At 45.6% G+C, this 20,077-nt stretch overlaps 3 protein-coding genes across 3 annotated transcripts in view; 2 read left to right on the forward strand and 1 right to left on the reverse strand.

Moving 5' to 3' along the window:
* Position 1: 1 nt before the first annotated feature.
* Positions 2 to 3,403, forward strand: LOC119283675 (calcium load-activated calcium channel-like; the record flags this gene model as incomplete). The annotated part of the gene is made up of 2 exons (XM_037563120.1): positions 2 to 593; positions 3,059 to 3,403. A coding segment is annotated over one exon (591 nt), but the record flags the coding sequence as incomplete, so codon positions are not given.
* A 538-nt stretch (positions 3,404 to 3,941) lies between these two features.
* On the forward strand, positions 3,942 to 6,163 carry LOC119286853. The gene is made up of 2 exons (XM_037566320.1): positions 3,942 to 4,287; positions 4,432 to 6,163. Exons 1-2 carry the CDS (start codon positions 4,188 to 4,190, stop codon positions 6,087 to 6,089), a joined length of 1,758 nt encoding a protein of 585 aa, XP_037422217.1. The 5' UTR covers positions 3,942 to 4,187; the 3' UTR covers positions 6,090 to 6,163.
* A 575-nt stretch (positions 6,164 to 6,738) lies between these two features.
* The window catches only part of LOC119286854 (protein ILITYHIA-like), a 23,838-nt gene continuing 10,499 nt past the window's right edge, over positions 6,739 to 20,077 (reverse strand). Inside the window, exons 25-60 of the mRNA XM_037566321.1 lie at positions 19,910 to 20,071; positions 19,598 to 19,678; positions 19,399 to 19,515; positions 19,139 to 19,311; positions 15,875 to 15,952; positions 15,655 to 15,802; positions 15,006 to 15,128; positions 14,865 to 14,921; positions 14,672 to 14,782; positions 14,359 to 14,550; positions 14,056 to 14,229; positions 13,534 to 13,644; positions 13,375 to 13,444; positions 13,223 to 13,301; positions 13,037 to 13,139; positions 12,783 to 12,953; positions 12,532 to 12,654; positions 12,338 to 12,451; positions 11,888 to 11,994; positions 11,766 to 11,817; positions 11,577 to 11,683; positions 11,426 to 11,485; positions 11,220 to 11,334; positions 10,925 to 11,035; positions 10,694 to 10,831; positions 10,496 to 10,618; positions 10,268 to 10,339; positions 9,961 to 10,073; positions 9,041 to 9,199; positions 8,871 to 8,967; positions 8,612 to 8,794; positions 7,944 to 8,138; positions 7,692 to 7,859; positions 7,473 to 7,605; positions 7,183 to 7,270; positions 6,739 to 7,039 (exon numbers count right to left, since the gene is read on the reverse strand). Coding sequence (XP_037422218.1) covers positions 7,000 to 7,039; positions 7,183 to 7,270; positions 7,473 to 7,605; positions 7,692 to 7,859; positions 7,944 to 8,138; positions 8,612 to 8,794; positions 8,871 to 8,967; positions 9,041 to 9,199; positions 9,961 to 10,073; positions 10,268 to 10,339; positions 10,496 to 10,618; positions 10,694 to 10,831; positions 10,925 to 11,035; positions 11,220 to 11,334; positions 11,426 to 11,485; positions 11,577 to 11,683; positions 11,766 to 11,817; positions 11,888 to 11,994; positions 12,338 to 12,451; positions 12,532 to 12,654; positions 12,783 to 12,953; positions 13,037 to 13,139; positions 13,223 to 13,301; positions 13,375 to 13,444; positions 13,534 to 13,644; positions 14,056 to 14,229; positions 14,359 to 14,550; positions 14,672 to 14,782; positions 14,865 to 14,921; positions 15,006 to 15,128; positions 15,655 to 15,802; positions 15,875 to 15,952; positions 19,139 to 19,311; positions 19,399 to 19,515; positions 19,598 to 19,678; positions 19,910 to 20,071 — 4,248 coding nt within the window. The 3' untranslated portion in view covers positions 6,739 to 6,999. The remainder of the gene's footprint in view (positions 7,040 to 7,182; positions 7,271 to 7,472; positions 7,606 to 7,691; positions 7,860 to 7,943; positions 8,139 to 8,611; positions 8,795 to 8,870; positions 8,968 to 9,040; positions 9,200 to 9,960; positions 10,074 to 10,267; positions 10,340 to 10,495; positions 10,619 to 10,693; positions 10,832 to 10,924; positions 11,036 to 11,219; positions 11,335 to 11,425; positions 11,486 to 11,576; positions 11,684 to 11,765; positions 11,818 to 11,887; positions 11,995 to 12,337; positions 12,452 to 12,531; positions 12,655 to 12,782; positions 12,954 to 13,036; positions 13,140 to 13,222; positions 13,302 to 13,374; positions 13,445 to 13,533; positions 13,645 to 14,055; positions 14,230 to 14,358; positions 14,551 to 14,671; positions 14,783 to 14,864; positions 14,922 to 15,005; positions 15,129 to 15,654; positions 15,803 to 15,874; positions 15,953 to 19,138; positions 19,312 to 19,398; positions 19,516 to 19,597; positions 19,679 to 19,909; positions 20,072 to 20,077) is intronic.

A 20,077-nucleotide genomic window follows, 5' to 3' on the forward strand; every position in this document is an offset into this window, starting at 1 on the left:
CTCGGCGCTCTCCTCCCTCCGCTACGGCGACAGCCTCTCGGTGGTGGCCATCTCGGGCGCCACGGCGGTGCTCTGCGAGGCCATCTCCTGGCTCCTCATCTACCGCACCGCCACCTACAACTCCCTCCGCGCCTCCATCGAGCGCCACTCCCGCAAGCTCGACTCCATGAAGTCCACCTCCTCCGGCACCGGCGCGGCCCCCTCCTCCCAGCCGGCCTCCTCGCGGGCCAAGAAGATGGACCGCGTCGAGTCCAGCCTCAAGGACGCCTCGCGGGAGCTCTCCCTCGCCAAGCTCAAGTCCGGCGCCGTCGTCGCCGCCGTGCTCTTCGTCGTCTTCGGCCTCCTCAACTCGCTCTTCGAGGGCCGCGCCGTCGCCAAGCTGCCCTTCGCGCCCGTCCCGCTCGTGCAGCGCATGAGCCACCGCGGCCTCCCCGGGAACGACCCCACCGACTGCGCCATGGTCTTCCTCTACTTCCTCTGCTCCATGAGCATACGGACCAACCTCCAGAAGCTGCTCGGCTTCACGCCGCCCCGCGCCGCCGCCGGGGCCGGCGGCGGCCTCTTCGCCATGCCCGATCCCAAAACCAATTGAGGTACTAAATCGATCCTTTTGCTCTATTTTTATTTTTATTCCGCTGCTGCTACGCGCGCTAGATTTCGCACCTCTGGAATCTTATACAAGTGAATAGATCAGCATGGTGGATTCTGTTAAAATTGCATCCTGGATCCACTGATGCAGTTATGAGCTTGACTTTTTGCAAGATCAGACTATTGATGCATGAGATTTACGTCTATTATTAGTGGCTTAAAGCTGCATTAAGTTGTTAGATGCCGTATTCTTGGGTTTGATGCTTTTGTTCACGTGTGCTAATCTAAAATGTAGAGATTTATGACTCTGATTATTGGCTAGAATAACTATCTGCAGATTTGGGTGCGGTTCACTAAGGCGTGTGGGACACTCAATAATACTGTCGCCTAATCTAACTGTCATGAACTTTGGAATACAGAAGTGTGCTTCAATGCCATTAGATATGTGCCTGTATATCGAAACAGTTTTGTGTAGATTATAGAATCTAGACTGTAGTCCAAGAATACAACAGTTTAGCTAGTGTTCCTCCTTGTTTTGTCTATGAATTTGAAGTTGTAGAAGCAGGCCCCATTAGCTTTTGCTTGTGTTTCTGAGAACGTGTTGGATCTTGGTATCAGGGGAACAGAGAATATATCCCCTTTTGGCTTTGAGAATTCTCAAACTATTTTGTGTTTGTATTTTGGTTATGGATCAACTGAGCTCCATCTGGACTAGTTAATGTTACTCTGTTGATGTGGATAAGGGTTTCTTAGCTTTGATGTCCAAGAAGTGTGCACTACAGTTAAACACCCTTGTAACCTAACAGTCGTCATGATTTCTACAATTTAGCTAGTTTCCTCCTTGTTCTGTCTACGAATTTGAAGTTGCGGTAGCAGGCCCCATTAGCTTTTCCTTGTGTTTCTGAGAACGTGTTGAATCTCTGTATCAGGGGAACAGAGAATATATCGCCTTTTGGCTTTCAGAATTCTCACAACTATTTTGTGTTGATACTTTTGTTAAGGATCAGCTGAGCTCCATCTGAACTAATTCGTGTTAGTCTGTTGATGTGGACAAGGGTTTATTAGCTTTGATGTCCAAGAAGTGTGCACTATAGTTGAACACCCTTTAAACCTAACAGTTGTCATGATTTCTATCATTCTGTGCATTGATCATCAGGATTATTTGTTTTAGGCTAGGCTCTAGACAGTAGACACCAAGCCAAAGGATTCATTAATGAGGGTTCTTAATAGACGGTGGACATGCATCCTAACATTTTTTTTCCAGGAAAAACTGCCTCTCCAATGTACGCTAACATTTTTTATATTCAGTTTTGAGATAGCTGACCACATAAGCCATGTGGGTTTAATGTATCTCAACTTAGTGATTCATCAGAATATAGCACTGTATGAGTAATGGTTGCTTCTTCAGACCTGAGAAGAACGTGATTCATGGGGTATATTACCAATACATATTACTAAATACAGTAGATATATTGTAGATTGTACTAATACCAATCACTGATCGACTTATTGCAACACTGCTAAATCAATGCAGTAGATTCTACTCCCTCCGTTATAAGTCGTTTTAGAGATTATAATATGGACTACATACAGATGTATATAGACGCATTTTAGAGTGTGGATTCACTCATTTTGCTCCGTATGTGATCCATATTAAAATATCTAAAAAGACTTATATTTAGGAACGGAGTAAGTATATTGTACTACTACACCGATCGCTGCTCGATCAATATATTTAGTTTAATAAAGGATATACTATCATATTCTCTGAAACACCCCCACCCCAAATCGACTTGCTTGATTTTACTCTGCCTGGGCGTTTGAGCCCTTGAGTTCTAGAGGCACATTCTTTGCATTGTCAGAATGTGGTGAAGAGTGATTTATGGATCACAATTTTCTTAGAGAGAAGTCGTCTTCAGATGCCGTTGGTTACGTACTCTTGGGGAATGGCATTTCTGATCAACTTCTTCGTAAGATATTCATTACTATTGCCGTGTTATCAAATTCTTCTTTTGGCATGTAGGTACGTGAACTTGGGTATGCATATGCTAGTCCATTGTTAAGAGGCAGAGCATCTTACAAACCGGGCTGGGCAAATTTGGGCCCTTATACGTCCGCAGACGCGTCCCCATGTGATCTTTTTGCCTTGAACCATGCATCAATAGATACTGTAATTTTGCATCGCCAGCAGCAATTAGAGGTGTTGCAGTTGCGGTGCCAGACTTGGTACTTAGGGCCAGTTCTTTTGGGCAATTCTCCCAGAATTGACCCCCTCCCCAACTTCTCCCAGAATTGCCACTTGATATTTTTTTACAATTCCTAGCTAATTAGAGAAGCTGGAGTGGCAATTCTGGGAGAAGCTGGGGAGGGGGTCAATTCTGGGAGAATTGCCCAAAAGAACTGGCCCTTAGGACAGGCACATAACTTTATTTGCAATTCTCTAACCGGTACATTCCCTCTCCTTTTGCAGCTTGATGATCCCCTCTATACATACATGTGATGCCCCTGATCTGAAGCAAAGCATATGAGTTGGTCTCCCAGAAAGAGTTGCTTCCCTGAAAGGAAGATAAATAACCTACCTAGTCGCTCAGAGGAGAAACACTAGAAGATACTGTAATGATACAATTCATTTCTTCCACCCATGATAAGCAGGCATGAACCGTACGTAGGCTGGCTGTATCATGAACATTCTTGAGTTCACCCCAAGCAATCTGTTGTCGGGTTTGTCGTAGAGCTGTATTTTATCATCGGTCGTTCTAGTATCACCAAAATTGGTTCTATTATGTCCTTGCCACGGACAAGGTTGCCATTGCTAGTTTGCCTCTGCAACGCTTGCTTTGTTGTGTGTCACCTGTGTCGTTGCCACGGACAATGTTCGATCCTCAAGCCAAGAGTGGCAGTTCAAACGCCGCCTTGTCTATCTACCTTGCACGGTCGGTGTCGATATCGACGTGCCAGCCGCTCCGCCGTGCACAAAAGTTGCGAGTAGGTACTAATAATATCTGGGCGCCGACCGTCGTGTACCGCACTCGCCGACGGGCAAAAGCATGCACGGACGGGCCACCTCGAAATAGAGGGTGCGTGAAGACGGGGCGTCGACCCGTTGGCTAGGCGTTGCTGCCAGCCTATCTGAGTTCGAGTCTCGACTCGTGAAGTTTCTCTTATCAAAAAATGTCAACGAGGATTAGCCTTTGGGTTGGTCTCATTTTTATTTTTTTTGAAATAGAGGGTGCGCGGCCCCGCGACCTCCCCGATGCAGAAACTTGGGATGCGTCGTCCAATGGGGGCGGAAAAGAGCACGCCAGCGTTTATTCAGTACCCGTATATCCACCAATCCAGGGTTGGTGCGGACAGGGCATCTGCATTTGCCTTTTGGCGCGGGGCAGACACACAGAGGCCGAGCGAGGCATCATCCCGTTCACTTCTCAAGTTCTCATCCGGATGGCTTTGGCATAGATAGTTGTCCCTCCAAGCCAGCCGGGTCTAGATCTTGTCGTCTCCACCAGATCCCAGGTAGAGTAGTGGTTGGTTAGCCGATCCGGGTTGGGTGACACGTTCTGCTCTCCAAACACCACCGCACGAACCCAATCGAGACAGAGATGCTGGGCCGCTACTTTGGCCGCGCCGGCGCCGGCGCCGCCGAGGACCCGGCGCCGGAGCCCTTCTCCTTCCCCGAGCCCCTCCCGACGTGGCCGCAAGGTACGCGTGCCGACCGTCCGTCCCCGTCCTCGATTTCGCTTTCGCCTCCCCGCATTATTGGTTTCTACTCTAGTAGGCTCTGGTTTCCATTGATTCGTTGATTGATGTGTGGGTTCGACCGACGTGCCTCTCCCATTGTTGCAGGTGGCGGGTTCGCGCGGGGGAGGATCCGCGTGGCCGGAGGGGAGCTGGAGCTCGCGGCGGCCACGGCCTTCGACAGAATCTGCACCCTGTCGCCGTCGGCGCGGCTGCAGCGCTGCAACGGCGCCACCTTCTACCGGCCGGTCGGCGTCCCCGAGGGCTTCACCCTGCTCGGCCACTACTGCCAGCCCAACAGCCGCAAACTCCACGGCCACCTCATCGTCGCCAGGGCCGCCGACCCGCCGCGCTCCGCGGAGCCGCCCCTCCGCGCGCCGCGGGACTATGAGCTCGTCTGGGCCTTCCACGCAACTGCCGGTGCCGCCGGCGCGAGTGCGGGAGCGGGCTCTTGCGTCGGCTACGGCCGCAGCGACGCCTACTTCTGGCTCCCCGTGCCGCCGGAGGGGTACCGGGCGCTCGGGATCCTCGTCACGACGGAGCCCGGCAAGCCGCCGCTCGACGCGGTGGGCTGCGTGCGCGCCGACCTCACCAACGAGTGCGAGCCGCACGGCTCGCTGCTCCACCTGCAGCTCACGCGCCCGACGTCCGCGTCGCCCGGCAAGGCCTTCGCCGTGCGTGGCGTGAGGCCGCTGAAAAGAGGGATGCGGGAGAAGGGCATCGGCGCCGGCACTTTCTGGTGCGCCGCCGCGGACGGGTGCTCCTCCCCGGCCCCGGGCGAGCAGGGCCTCGCGTGCCTCAAGAACGTCGACCTCGACCTGTCGGCGATGCCGACCCTGGAGCAGGTGCACGCCGTGATCCAGCATTACGGCCCCACGCTCTACTTCCACCCGAAGGAGGTCTACCTGCCGTCGTCCGTCGCCTGGTACTTCAAGAACGGCGCCAAGATTTTCAAGAAAGGGGGAGGCGCCGTCGGCGTGGAGATCGACGCCGAGGGGTCCAACCTCCCGGGCGGAGGGTGGAACGACGGGGAGTACTGGATGGACATACCGGGCGGCAAGAGGAGGCAGGCGGTCATCCGCGGCGACATCGAGAGCGCGGAGCTGTACGCGCACGTGAAGCCGGCGATGGGCGGGGCGTGCACCGACGTGGCCATGTGGGTATTCTGCCCGTTCAACGGCCCGGCCAGGCTGAAGCTCGGCCCGATCAACCTCCCGCTGGGCACGACCGGGCAGCACGTCGGCGACTGGGAGCACTTCACGCTCCGGGTCAGCAACTTCACCGGCGAGCTCATGGCCGTCTACTACTCGCAGCACAGCGGGGGCAGGTGGGTGGACGCGGCCAAGCTGGAGTACGCCGCGGGGAACAGGCCTGCGGTGTACTCGTCCCGGAACGGGCACGCGAGCTACCCGCGCGCCGGCGTGTACCTGCAGGGCTCGGCGGCGCTCGGGGTCGGGATCCTGAACGAGGCCGCCCGGAGCAAGCTGTCCGTCGACTCCAGCGTCAAGTACCGCGTGGTGGCGGCGGAGTACCTGGGAGAGGGCGTCGTGGCCGAGCCCCAGTGGCTGCAGTTCATGCGGGAGTGGGGGCCGACGGTGATCTACAGGTCGAGGACGGGGACGGAGCGGATGGTGAAGAGTATGCCCCAGCGGCTCAGTTGTCCGGCGGAGAACATGCTCAACAAGATGCCGAACGAGCTCTCCAAAGAGGAAGGGCCGACCGGGCCCAAGGAGAAGAATATGTGGGAGGGAGATGAAAGATGGTAGGCGTAGAGTGAAGTGTGTTGGCTTGATATCCTGATTGTTGGGACGATTGTATTCGAATTGTGAGCGTTTGTATCGTCCAATGTCCAATGGAAGTGAAAAAGTTCCAACTAAAGAGGACAACCTTTTTCAAAACCGCGGATAGCACCTACGGAAGATTGGAGTAGCTTCGAAATCTAAGTCACTCTTTTTAGCAAACAACTCCCGCGCTTGATTAGAAATTCTACTGGTACAGATGAGGTACCGGAAGTCCCAATGGAAGTTCCAACTAAAGAGGGCAACCTCTTCAAAACAACAAATACTCCCTTCGTTCCAAAATAAGTGTCTCAACTTTGTACTAGCTTCAGTACAAAGTTGCACTAAGTTAAGACACTTATTTTGAGACAGAAGGGTACAAAAGAACAAACTCTAATACACATTCCGCAAAATTTAGGAGGTTGTCAAGGGGCAAGAGGCATCGGATGAGAAGCGTAGGGGAGGAGAGCACTGGGACGAGATCCATATTTTTGAGCACTGGGAAGAGATCCATATTTTTAGATTGCAACATTCATTGGTTTTATCGTATCACGTCAGAGTCGATTGTTCTATGCGCCAGCAGCAGATTCTTGCTTGCACAGTAAGTGAACAAGGGGATTAGATTTCATGCAAGTGCTCAACCTCAAGTAAATGTAAAATTATTGCTGATTAGCCTCATTCAATAATAATATACGGATATGAACATTGTTCATTTGTAGTAAGAAATAGAAACAACACCGACCCCTTCCTCTAGCACTGTAACTTGTCAAAAACGGTGTTTACATCAAGGGTCACAGGCAAAAATTGACCACGCTGTTCCATGACCGGTTTACCTATAAGATGTATGAATGGACAGGCACAAAAAACGTCCTTCGAGGCCGCTGTGGCTGGGCAGTGTCTATGCTCTCCTGTCATCGTCACTGCTTTCACTGTCGTCACTGCAGTGGAAAGCCATGGAATAAGTTCCAAGTTCCCTATTAAGTTCTATCCAGATTCACTAGCTAAGATGAAAAGAAAAAACATGCAAGCCATTACGGGCATCCACGTGGTGAAGGTACTAGACTAGTCAGATTTCTCTTACCTCTCCACAGGAAGCTTTGCAAGTCTTCTTACTTCTAAGCCTGTCATGTTGGTGAGATGCTTTTGCGCAGTAGTAACGTAATCTGCCCCTGGAAAGAGGTAGTAAATTGGTTTTGAACATTAGTAGTATTAAACAAGTAACAGGCTGAAAGTTCAGACAAATACAAGCTTTACAATAAGCCCAACTGAAGTTTGCCATAAAGTTTATTCGCAGTAGTCTCCGGCATTAAATACATACAGTATGAACGAAGACACAATAGAAAAACAGGGACCTAGAAGACATGCATGTACCTTTGGTCAACTGGAAAACATGAACGGCACAGCGCTCTGCAGCTATGCGTACTGGCGAACTACTATCCTTCAAAGTATCACCAATTGCCGGGCCCAATATCGAGATATGTGTGGCAAGAGCTGAATGATTTATCTGCAGCAAAGAACCATAAGATTACCATCATAATACTTTTGAATAGAGGTACGAATGCATATATCGAAATAGGTCTAATTATAAACCTTCGCAGCAGCTTTGATACAGGACAACGATCTTCTCCTAACTTCGGTTGAACTATCACGCAAGGCCAAGATGAGCAATTGAACAAGTTGCAACGTGCTGCCCCCAAATTGTAACTGGTAACAAAGTAGCCTCCCCAGAGTTTTCGTAGAGGCTTCACGAACAGGGAACTTCTCCACAAACAGACAAGAGTTACTACACATGGAAGCACAGTGATACTTGAAGTAACAAAGGAGTGCAAATTGAGCCAATACCTTGTCATCTTTTAGCGAATCTTTCAGAAGATCAACAATAGATGGAAATGATGTTGAATGGCACAGTTTTGTTGGACAATGCCTTGATATGGAAGAGAATGTTAACAAAGCACCATGTCTGGTACACCAGTCTGGTAATGTGCCCATGCTCAACAGGGTCTGCACCAGATCGGTGGTCTCGGTCTCATCCATGTACTAAAGAAAGCACAAGCATATTCAGTACACAGAAGACTTCAGAAAAAAAATCCAACAACTGTGACAGGAGTATGGTTCCTTCACAGATAAACAATGGCAAGACGATGACTGAATAGTTGTATGCAATTGCAACAGAGAACATTAAATTCCCTAGGGGAGTTGCTTTCCAAACAATACCATGATCAACTTGTTGCACCTTATCGTGTAATTTGCTGATGCATTGATGCCTTGCTCAAAGTATATTGAAGTAAAATGCTCCACGTTAGAACATCCATTTTCTTTGCCGGATTACTCGACATACATATATTTCAATTTTCTTTCAGGGTTGTTTTACAACATGACCTATAGTTATGGTTCACTTTCAATGAGCACAATGATAATTAATTTCAGCTGAACGCCACAACCACAAGGCATACACCAAGGTTTTCTGATAATATCTGTAAAGATTGAAAAGGTGCCACAATTTACCATACCTGAGATAATGTACCAATTGCTTTTGCAGCAGAACTGCGGACATCATCAGCATCAGCCTGCAGCAAATCTTTGAGAAGAGTACACCCACGTGATCTGATTGCAGAGCTAACACTTTTGCCAGCATGCCTAACAACACCTTTAAGTGCAGACAGCACACTTTCCTTAACAGCGTCATCTCCTGACTGAAAAAAGCATTAAATTACTTTTGCACAGATAGTTGCATCTCTTCCCAAAATAAAGGGTTAATATCGAAAATACCTGCAACATGGACAAAAGATCGCTAACTAAAGGATCAATTCTTGTGCTTAATGCGCTAAGCTTTCCAAGAGCTGATGCGGCCCTCGTGCGGACAGATCTGAAAATCATACATTCATGTGAAAAGAGATGAAACCATCGAAAGAAATACAGAAAGAGAAGACCATACCAACCTGTTGCTATCTTGTAGACATTTAACAAATGTTGTCTGAAGTTGTGGAAGGAAGGGCTTAAGTGCAAGACCACCTTTTGCGATGATAATAGTCAGGGTTGATAGGATAGCTGACTTAACTTGCCATGGAAATCGGTCTCCCAGGATGCGTATAAGAGGTCTACACTCAAAACAAAACATATATTAGAGCAACAAGCCTGTATAACTATATATACCAAAAAGATAGTCCAGCATGCAGGAGTAAACAAGAAACCATGCAATTTCACAATGTTTAGAGGCCGGATTTGTATCAGTGTCACAGAGCCTGTCTCTGCCTGCTGTTCTTGGTTTGTTCCATGTAGTGGTAAATCAAACAAAGCGTAAGTTACAAGGTGCAACTACAACGTAAAGTAATATGACTTGTTTTGTGCTGAATATGCTTAAAGTGTAGGATTTTAATTTGGCTACGCAGGTTGTGTGAACTGAAGTGCAAAAGGCTTATAGATTTTTTTCCCATATAGTCATTTATGCAAAGTATAAAATTCAATAATGCATTCCAGGATCAGGCTCTGCATTCAAGTTCAAGCTTATGGCCACACAGCAGATTTGTGCAGAAATTTGGAGTTGACATTTTCATACAAAAGAAAAAACAAAATAACAGAAGTACCTATCAACAAGGAGCAGCTTGGGGTAAATATTTCATCTACTACTACCATTGAACTTGTGGAGCGTTAACAATATACTTACGAGGTGCTCGTTCATTTCGCAAGAATAATATGCTATAGAAGATAAGGTTCAGCGTGGCAACTAGTAACACGGCTGATGGCTGCAAATATTTCTGTTATACCTGTTTTTTGAACTGTAAAGCAAGCATGTGGCTCCTTAAAGAAAGGATGGAACCATGGCACAATAATTATTTCGACAAATATAAGAAAGTCATACCCTGTAATTGGCACGACGACTTCCCTAAGTGTTTTCTCGCTTGTAACATCAATTAACTCTCCCAGACCTTCTGCTGCCTGCTCCTTTGTCTCGGCCGACCCACTAATTAAACCCTGGAGTTCAACAGAAGATGTGGTATAAAATGTGCTGAACATCTAAATTTGTGGAAGGAAGAAAACAAGACTAGTCTTGACTTTGTAATGCACTTTATATTTCTCACTCGAGAAGTTCACCATGCCTGCAACTCGATGCTCGGCATAAAAGGATATGATTATAATACAACTAATAGTTCTCCACGAGTAGATACCTGCTGAAATATAGGAAGAAATGGCTGCAGTGCTTTAGGAAGACATAATCCAGGTAGGAGAACAGGCACACCCTGAAATTGAATCCGTAGTGTTAAAATATCATGCAGAACATATTTATCCGTGGAGAACCTCTGAAAAGAAAATTGTAGCAACATATTTTCCGAGCAAGCAAGTGAGAAGTATTGCCACATATGCAACATCATAAATGTAGAAGTTCAAAGTAGCACCTTTCTCCTCCTACGTTCTTTATCTCTGGCTGTAGAGATAGCGTCACGCACTAATTTTATATGTGTAGGGAGCTGTTCCTTTGGAACAGAGCCAACAACTCTTGAAAATGCTTCCCAAGCAGCCTGTTGACCATTTGTAAGTAAGTCTCGGAAGTAGAAAAAACTGAAACAGGAGAGTGCTGGATGATGAGTGCTCACCAATACAGTAGCGTTATCAGTATCACTCAACAAAGTAATTAGGGTAGACATCATATCTGGAGCTTCATCAGCCAAATACAATTTACTATTTTTGAAGAGGAAACCAATAAGGTAGGCTGCGCCCCGTCTCATAGATGCCTGGTAAGACAAAAAATAAACTGTGAAATCATTCAAATGAACAGCAGGCGTAATATTGTTTCATGCTCACACAGAATTCTCAGGTGAACCAACCTGATTGTCATTGACTCCTCTCAGAAGTTCAGGTATTAATGTCTCAACTCCTTCATCATCAATAACCAACACAATGGTTTCAGCAGCCTTTTTGGCTGTGCTTTGTACATCCTATAATTTCCAAGAGAAATATTTACTGTCAGCAGTAATAAAATACACTGCATATAGCACTTTTACTGGTAAAATGGACAAACTGAATAATGGGTTGATGCATTGAACCTAAGAGTACAAATAACAATCAAATGACTAATAGATAAGCTAGATCTGAAGTGTGTTTTTAGTATATGCCACTCACCACATCTTCATCATCCATAGCAAGTATCAATGTCGGGAGGATAGTTCCAATGTGTGAACTCAAACCTGGCCCAGCAACCTCAGCTAGAGCTCCCAATGCATGCGCATTGAATGAACTACACCCCCAACAAAGGTAATGTGTAAGGAACGTAAGTTGATAAAGAAAAACTACAAACGTATAAAATGTAGCATGAGCGGTTCACTCACGAGAGAGGGGGCTGGACTAATTTGGGCAATATATGAGGCAAAATAGCTGCAGTTCGGACGCTGTAAAACCATGTCAAAAGATCAGCATATCTCAGCAGCTCAAGTGAAAACATTATATTTCACTAAATGAATGGTGACAAAAAAAAAAGACCTTAGAATCTGCTTTAGGCCATCAAGGGCTGTTGCAGATGTCTCGTCATCTTCCATGGCCCGTAGCAGTGTGGGGACAATCTCATCAATTGCTTGCAATCCAGCGCTCTAAACAGAAGGTAAGAAAGTTAAAAATAAAACATGTAGTCTAACAAATTATCCATGATAAGAATGCAGTCCGTTGTGTTACCTTATATAGGGTACTAAATGCTAATCCAGCAGATTCCCGAACCTCCTGCGTGCTGTTACATACGCATGCTGTTAGTGAGACTTCACTATAAAATAACACAATTATACAGCCAAAAAGCAAACCTGTCACACAAAGCAGTTCTGATGGTAGGAATAAGTTCACCCATAAAACTTAATAGTTGATGTTTCCCAGCACTTCCCATAACCTCACTCAAGCCGATGCAAACGCCCTGAAGAGCAAAAGTTTAATAGTGCACTGATCATTCCCAGACGATAAAAGGCGTATCCAAAATATATTAAGAAAGCACATCAATGCACAGTTCCAAATGGAACCGCTGGCTGGAGAGAAGTTTCAATGAGATAACAGAAATCAACAAAACCATATGAAGACCTCCTATTCAATCTCAGAAACTTTAATAGGAAAACAGAATTCAACAAAACCATATGAAGACTTCTATTCAGTATCTACTAGGAAATAGAGCGATCAACATAAACCTCGGTAATAGTTCCACGGAAGTCCTAAATTGCAAATTTTAAGCCACTCTGTAAGAATATCAAGCTAAGAATACTTACTTGTCTTCTGCTAGCATTTGGATCCTTGAGTCCTTGTGACAAAATGGGAATAATAGAGGGCAAAACTCTCTCGCCAAGCTTCCTAACAAGCTCTCCAAGTGCTCTCCCGGCAACCTGAGCATATAGTATTATAGTTAAATCAAAATCAGGACAGTTCTCCAGAAAGATCAAACCGTATATGAAATAGAACGAACCTGCCGCCGTTCCGAGGAAGATGACGCAAGAGATGAAATAAGGGTGTCCATAAGTACTGGCATGATCTCCTTCAGAGTTCTTGGAGTATTTGCTACAATTGTCTTCCAGACATGTACCGCGGCCTAGCATGAAAAATAGAAGCTCTAGAAAAAGGGTGCTCTGGAATGCGGAACAGTTGCATATTCAAACAGCATAAAACAAAACAACCGAATTCACCAGTTTCCACAAAAGGGTAAAATATAACATATACCTGCCGGACGGTCAAGCTGACATCAGAACGGACCATATAAACGGCAGCAAGAACCTCATTGCGTTTCACCCTTCCAAGAACTTCAACAATTGCACGTCCCTGGGCCTCTGTGCTAGCACCTTCATCATCGCTTCCACCCTCAAGGATTGCCTTCCCAGAAGTTCCAGCCACCTATAAATGGCAACATTACTAGATTGTAGACCATATAGAAAACATAATATGTGAATACAGTGCTACTTAAAGGAGGTAGTGACCTTGAACAAAAGATCTCCCAAAAGTTCAACAGAACTTTGTCGGATACGCCAATTATCACTGAATATCCCATCCTCAATGGCAGGAAGCAATAGAGGTAAAGACCTATTTAACAAAAAGAAAAATGGCATCATATATCAAGAGCATTACTGACAAAATGGCCATCCAACATAAATGTGAGGGCATACGTCGTTGCATAGTACTCCACAAAGATATGACCCGCAGAAAGTGCAGCATCACGAACAGATTCATTCTCATCAGCAAGGCCTGCCAAGAGTAGTAATTAGAGAATCAATGTCGTAGGAGCAGATCATCAGACATCGAAGTTCAACTATCTTACCATCTAATATAGCAGGAAGAACGGCCTGCAGATGATTCTGAAAAATTGCACCCATGGACCTCGGCAGATACTATAGAAGAAATACACGTAAGGAACAAGCTAGAACATTACAAGCAATATAGTCGTACGAGAAATGGATAGGGAACTGGGTAAATTTACGCGGAAAAGTGTCAGATGTCCATCGCGAACAGAAGCCTTCTGATGGGAACAGTTCCGGATGATGTCAGGAAGAATCTGATCAAAGTAATCTTTGCCAAGAGCAGCTAAAACCTGGAAGTTAACAACATGTCTCACAATTATAAACTAAGAGAAAGAATCAAACCACACCAGCTATTAACTGTAGAAGGAAACTTGGAAACATTGGCCTTCCTTCAAACTCCCACGGTACTACATTTGGGCAGTCATTAACAAACTTCAGGAATAAAAAATAGTTTTATGAAGCGATAAATTCCCCTAATCAAATGAAGTGTCAGACAAGGGAGAACTGACAAGCAATGTGTAAAAATTACATGTGTGGATTATCTTGGCTACAAATGTTAGATTGAATGTCTCTTGCAGTTGATGCTCCCAGAAGAGTTACGAAACAAACCATCCCATGATAACACACTGCTAAATCTAAAAAAGGTCATACTGATACTACAAACAAAAGTGTTTGAAGCAAGCCATGGAAAAGTAAACAACCTCACTTAGTCCCTGGGCAGCTCCAGATCGTTCAACATTACTATTATCAGATTTTAGTGTCTCTAACAACCATGGCACAAGATCTGGGAATATTTGTTCACCCATTCCTACTATAAGAGACCCAAGAGCTCGAGCAGCAACTCCCCTGACTTCAGGAATGGGATCCACTAGAACCTACAAAATATCATCAATCAGAGTATTAGAATCAAATATGGTTGACTTAACAAAATCAAAATCTTAGTACAAGTGATAGTAAGAAATCACTTCAAAATGCTAGTTATGCAGGATTGGCGTTGAAATCACCTTCTTGACTTCAGGCAAGAGCAATCCTATGTACGGGATCATATCCATTGGTTCTGTAACTAAAGAAGACATGTTTCCAACAATCTGAGCAGCTTTCTTCTTAGTATCAACACCTCTCTCCCTCAATCCTCTGTGCACAATAGGCACCAGCAACGCAAGTGATGGTGCATCTATGGAGTTAATGAAAGTCGTCTGCCAAGAACAGAAGTCATATGAGGTAAAGATAGTTATGATAATCCCTCCTTATCAACAAGGTGATGCACACAATTGAAATGAAAAACCAGGATGAACATTATCTCAAATCTAAGTTCACCTGAAGAAGGATGTCAAGAGAATGTTTTGTGTGGTCATTTGGATCTGTCAGAGCAGACAGAAGAATCGGGACAAGTGCGTTTATTTCAGGATTTTTTATGACACTTCCAACCTGGAAAAATAAAACAGTACCCATCAGAGATCAGGCACAAGAGCATCCCAGTATCTATGAGAAATAAGCAAGCAAGCATTACCTGTTGGAGGGCTGTCTGTCCCGCTGCTTGCACTTTAGGATGTGTGTCTGTTAGTACCTGGAGAATAGATGATACATGACATGAAAAGGCATACTAAGGTATATGCAGATTATAAGTTCCAAATGCAAATCCGACATATACCTCTGTTAGCTTTGGGACAATCTTCGGAAGACACTGAGATAGCTGTTGAGGAGCACAATATGCCATAGCGCCAAGAAGTTGAACACTGCTTTGCTTAGTTCGCCATGCTTTATCCTCTAGGCCCTGGAAGAAGTACATGAAACTCATCCAGATATGTGCATTTTAAGAAAACACATATTACAAGGACTTCTTCAGTTTTTTGTACCGGCATAGGTCCCTTGTATTTCAACAAGGATATGATAATATGCTCTACTCATCTTGTACTTGAAATAGTAACAAACACGGTAATAGAAGAACAAAACAAGAAGTGTAAATGCTAGATACAAACAAGGAAGTAGCATCATCAGAATGTGCACAAAACAGGAATAACAGGTAGTCATTGGGATGCTGGGTTCTCTCTGGTTGATTAACTGAAAAGACACATGTAGATAATATGCAAATGCATCTAACTAGTTGTTTCTGAGCCAGGTTGTCTACATATACAAGCTAAAATCTAAGAATAGTGCAGTGTGTTAATGGAGAAACAAACAAATATTCCGCAAATGCATCGAACTTCAATTGTACGAAGAGCACGTGACCGTGGGTAGTTGTTCAGTATAATGCAGAAATTATGCAGTTTGGTAGCATTAAAAGAAAGAGACATGTGCACCTTCAGAAGTGAAGGAAGGACAAGCTTCACACCATGACCGGTGAGCTGAGACATCATTGCGCGAGCAGCACATTCAGCAGCCTCACGCACTGCCAGAACTTGATCAGAGAAAGACACTAGTAGCAAGGGTAGCATCTTGATGACATAACTGCAAGACAAGAATCATAATGAACCATTTTCATCCAGAAAATCTTTACGAAGTAAATAGCTCTACACTTACGGCTCAAATAGTCTGCCAAGCTTTTCACACAGGCACTCAAATCCAAGTAATGCTCCTTCACGGGATTTTGCAGACGCTCTGGAAATAGCAGATTCAGTATGGTGAACATTCATAAAACAATGGATATATCTAATACTATCTTTTCAAAGAAAGGCAGCCCTTGTGATGAGAATAAAAGTGATAAGAAAAATTGAAGCAATGACTAATCCTATTGGTTGTAATACATGAGCGAGGCACCATGCCTTCAAAATACCAAATTGAAGATGAAAATAAGTCAAGTAGGGTTGCAACATTCCTTGGACTGTACAAGTCCGAAATGAATACTGGCATATTCGGACTTGGTGGATGGTCTGACCCTTCAACAAGAAATTCCTGACCAGCATTGATGACGGCTCACAGTCGGGCTCATAATCCAGCAAGTCTGCTCACAATGCTTTCTTCCTATGGTCTATTAGATTTGCGCCTTGGAAAAGCTGGGCCCGTTGCCTTGTAAGTTTTTTTATTTGGCTTGCTATTAATAACCGTCGTTGGACCGCTGATTGCCTCGCCAAGAGAGGAGACTACTGCACCCTGTGGCCTGTCCACTTTGTGATCAGGTGGAATTGTCAATCCAACACTGTTGGGCCTGCTCTTCGGCGACACACGCCGAACCAGCCTCCCGGCGAACGAACGCCAGACGGAGGTAGAAGAAGATGAACAAAAGACACTTGGTTTCCCGGCGACGAACGGCCTGTATGTTGGCCTCTATTCAACTCAACTCCTTCAAACACATACATGTACACACACACACACACGCAGCACAACCCGGAAGAACTCTCACGTCGACCGGGCGCACACCACGGTCCCGACGGAGACTACATCTTCCTTAGGCCCCTCTCACTGTGGCTCGGCAACCAACCAGCACCTCGATCAGTACATCAGGGGGCTTTTTATACCCAGCTGCACAGGCGGACGCACACCACTAGCATCGGCCCACTAACCAACTGGACGCTAACTACATGCAACTAATTCCTACATGCACGTCCAGCCCTTATCCACTCAATGGATCACATCTAACTAACTAGATGAACCACGTCCGCCGGTCATGCGGTTCTTCACAACGGCACAGCCACACGTCCGCTAACGAATGCGCTAAGTCAAGATTATGGCTAACAATCCTTGTGTCATACGTTTTCGCTCGGCAGGTTTGAGTGTCGAATCTTCAAAGGCTTGGTTTGGCTGCCATTGCGCCCCAGCTTACTGCAGTTCGCTTCTCAAGCTGGTGGTTCAGCGGATGCAAAGGAGTACCCAAGGAATTCCAGAAAGGGCTTAATTCTCTCATCATCTTAGGCGCTTGGGAGATTTGGAAACATAGGAACAATTTTGTGTCCAATGGCGCTAGACCATGTGTCTCCTTGATTTTACAGAGTGGCAAATGAGAGCGCGCTATGGTGTTCGACTGTTGCCCAGGGACTCCGCGAGCTATTCTTAAGGTCACTCACAGCAGACTCTTAGTCCCCCTCCCCCTGGGCATGCCGATCATGTGCTTCTGTTTGTGTGGCGTTTCTTTGCTAGTTTTGTCAGGGCGTGTGGGTGTGCCATCTGTCTTTGGTGCAGGAGTCTCCCCCCTGTTTTAATGGAATGACACACAGCTCTCCTGCGTGTACTAGGAAAAAAACATCCACTCAACTATTGACTGAAAGTAATAATTACATTCGCTTTTCAACTGCCTCAAAAGGAGAGGCCCACATGTTACTATGTGACTATGTCCCCCCCTGGACTTTAAAACCATCTAAATGCTGCCTTTGAACTTGTCAACTCCGTCCACTTAACCCTCACAGTATTGCATAAGTGGTGAGTGACTCTGTATACTTTCCCCTTTTTTCATTTCCATTTTTCCCTTCTCCATGGCAGCACACCATGTGTACTGTTGTCTCAGCCCACCATGTTTCCCTCACGCTCACTTGCAATTAAGCATCATGACCATTGGCGTCACTGTTGGGCACTAGCAGCAGCAAGCCACCTGCAGGAGACTGGGTGGCTCAACAGCAGCATGGGACAGGAAGTACTCCCAAGGGACAAGCTTTTTCGGACGGAGGGAGTACTCAACAGCATGACCATGTGTACTGTTGTCTCAGCCCACCATGTTTCCCTCACGCTCACTTGCAATTAAGCATCATGACCATTGGCGTCACTGTTGGGCACTAGCAGCAGCAAGCCTCCCTTTGAACTTGTCAACTCCGTCCACTTAACCCTCACAGTATTGCATAAGTGGTGAGTGACTCTGTATACTTTCCCCTTTTTTCATTTCCATTTTTCCCTTCTCCATGGCAGCACACCATGTGTACTGTTGTCTCAGCCCACCATGTTTCCCTCACGCTCACTTGCAATTAAGCATCATGACCATTGGCGTCACTGTTGGGCACTAGCAGCAGCAAGCCACCTGCAGGAGACTGGGTGGCTCAACAGCAGCATGGGACAGGAAGTACTCCCAAGGGACAAGCTTTTCCGGACGGAGGGAGTACTCAACAGTGGTACACTGTCGGTTTGAGCGAGAACCCTCCCTGGTGGATGTTAGTGGTTTTATCCAGGCTGGATGTCCACATGTGGAAGAAAAAAGGCCAAGTGGGTTCCTATGCAATTAATTTTGCGTGCACGCTCTAATAAGTTTACACAACTTTTCGCCTCAATTGATTACAGGCTTGTGTGACCATGGCTCCACCTCTTTGTGTGCCCCTCGCCAATGATGCTCCACCATGGCATCAACCAACTACAGTGGCGCCTCACCACTGCCTACCCCCTAGCAGGTTCAGTATGGCCTCATGGACTTATTTGGCATTATGGGCTCCCCTTGGGAACTGTTTCATGAGCAAGCTTGGGAACTGTTGGATGCCCAGCAAATTATGGCTGGAAGGGACAGAGAGAAGCGAGGGAGGTAAAAGGGGTGGCTGTAGCACACGTGGTGGCTGGCGCCAAGTCACGAGCTGAGAATGCGTAGATGCGGGACAAAAGCAGGGCAGAAACAGAGAAGGGCACATTTAAACTCCATTGGAAATTAAAGTGTAATTCAACCAGTTTTGAACCTGAGGGTTAAGAATTAAACCATGCAGTAGTTCAGGGGGGAAATATGTACTCCCTCCGTTCCAAATTACTCGTGCAGAAATGGATGTATCTAGAACTAAAATACATCTAGATACAACCATACCTGCGACAAGTAATTTGGAACGGAGGGAGTACTTATCACTATATTATGCTACGCATGGAAGAGGTAAGAAGGGCACATACCTGTCTTCCAAAGCCTGTTGTAATGTTGCAGCAATACCATACTTCTTCAATGAAGTAATTCTAAATCCTTTAACCACCCCTGCAAGACCAAAGGCTGCACCACGCCGCTCACCATACTTTTCACATTTCATCATCCGATCTAGTAGTCTAGATACAAGAGATTGGGCTTCTTCCTAATTTTTAGACAAGTACACATTGCAACATAAAGCAGACAAACAAGAAATCACAAGTGATTGCTGAATGTGAACAACACAACTCACCTGCTTTGAGACCATAAGTGGGGACAGACAGTCTGACACCGCTCTCTGAACTGCCTCTGACGGGGTGTTAAGTACATCTAGCAACTTCTCAACAACACTGTGAACTTTAGGATCATCCTGTTGGAAGATCAATATTAGTACCATATATTGATTTCTTTTGAATTAAACAAACAAACCACACGATCTCATAGTATTTAACCTTCGATAGATGTTTTGCTAGAGCACCAGTAAATATAACAACACCTTCCCTGACAAGATCATATGTTTCCTCATTTGATGCCTGTAACATATGAGAAAAATTAGAGAATGGTAGATTATGGATATTGCAGACTAAAAATAATTATATATAGTATCACCACCGTCCCAAATTAGTTACCTAAGATTTTTCTAATACGGATGTATCTAAAAATGAAACATGTCTAGATACATCCGCATCTGACAAATCTATGACAACTAGTTCAGGACGGAGGGAGTATCAACTAAATTGCAATGCTGTACCACAGAAACTTACCCTTTTATTCAAGTAGCTCTCAAAAATAGGAAACAGCAAAGGAACATTTTCCTTTCCATGTTTATCAATAATAAGGATGCCAGCATTAATCATTCTACCGCGAACATCCAGATTAGGATCAGCCTGTAAATTAAAGGTAAGAGGCACCAAACATCCAATGTACTTATA

Source organism: Triticum dicoccoides, chromosome 4A (genome assembly GCF_002162155.2).
Source record: "Triticum dicoccoides isolate Atlit2015 ecotype Zavitan chromosome 4A, WEW_v2.0, whole genome shotgun sequence".
NCBI lineage: Eukaryota > Viridiplantae > Streptophyta > Magnoliopsida > Poales > Poaceae > Triticum > Triticum dicoccoides.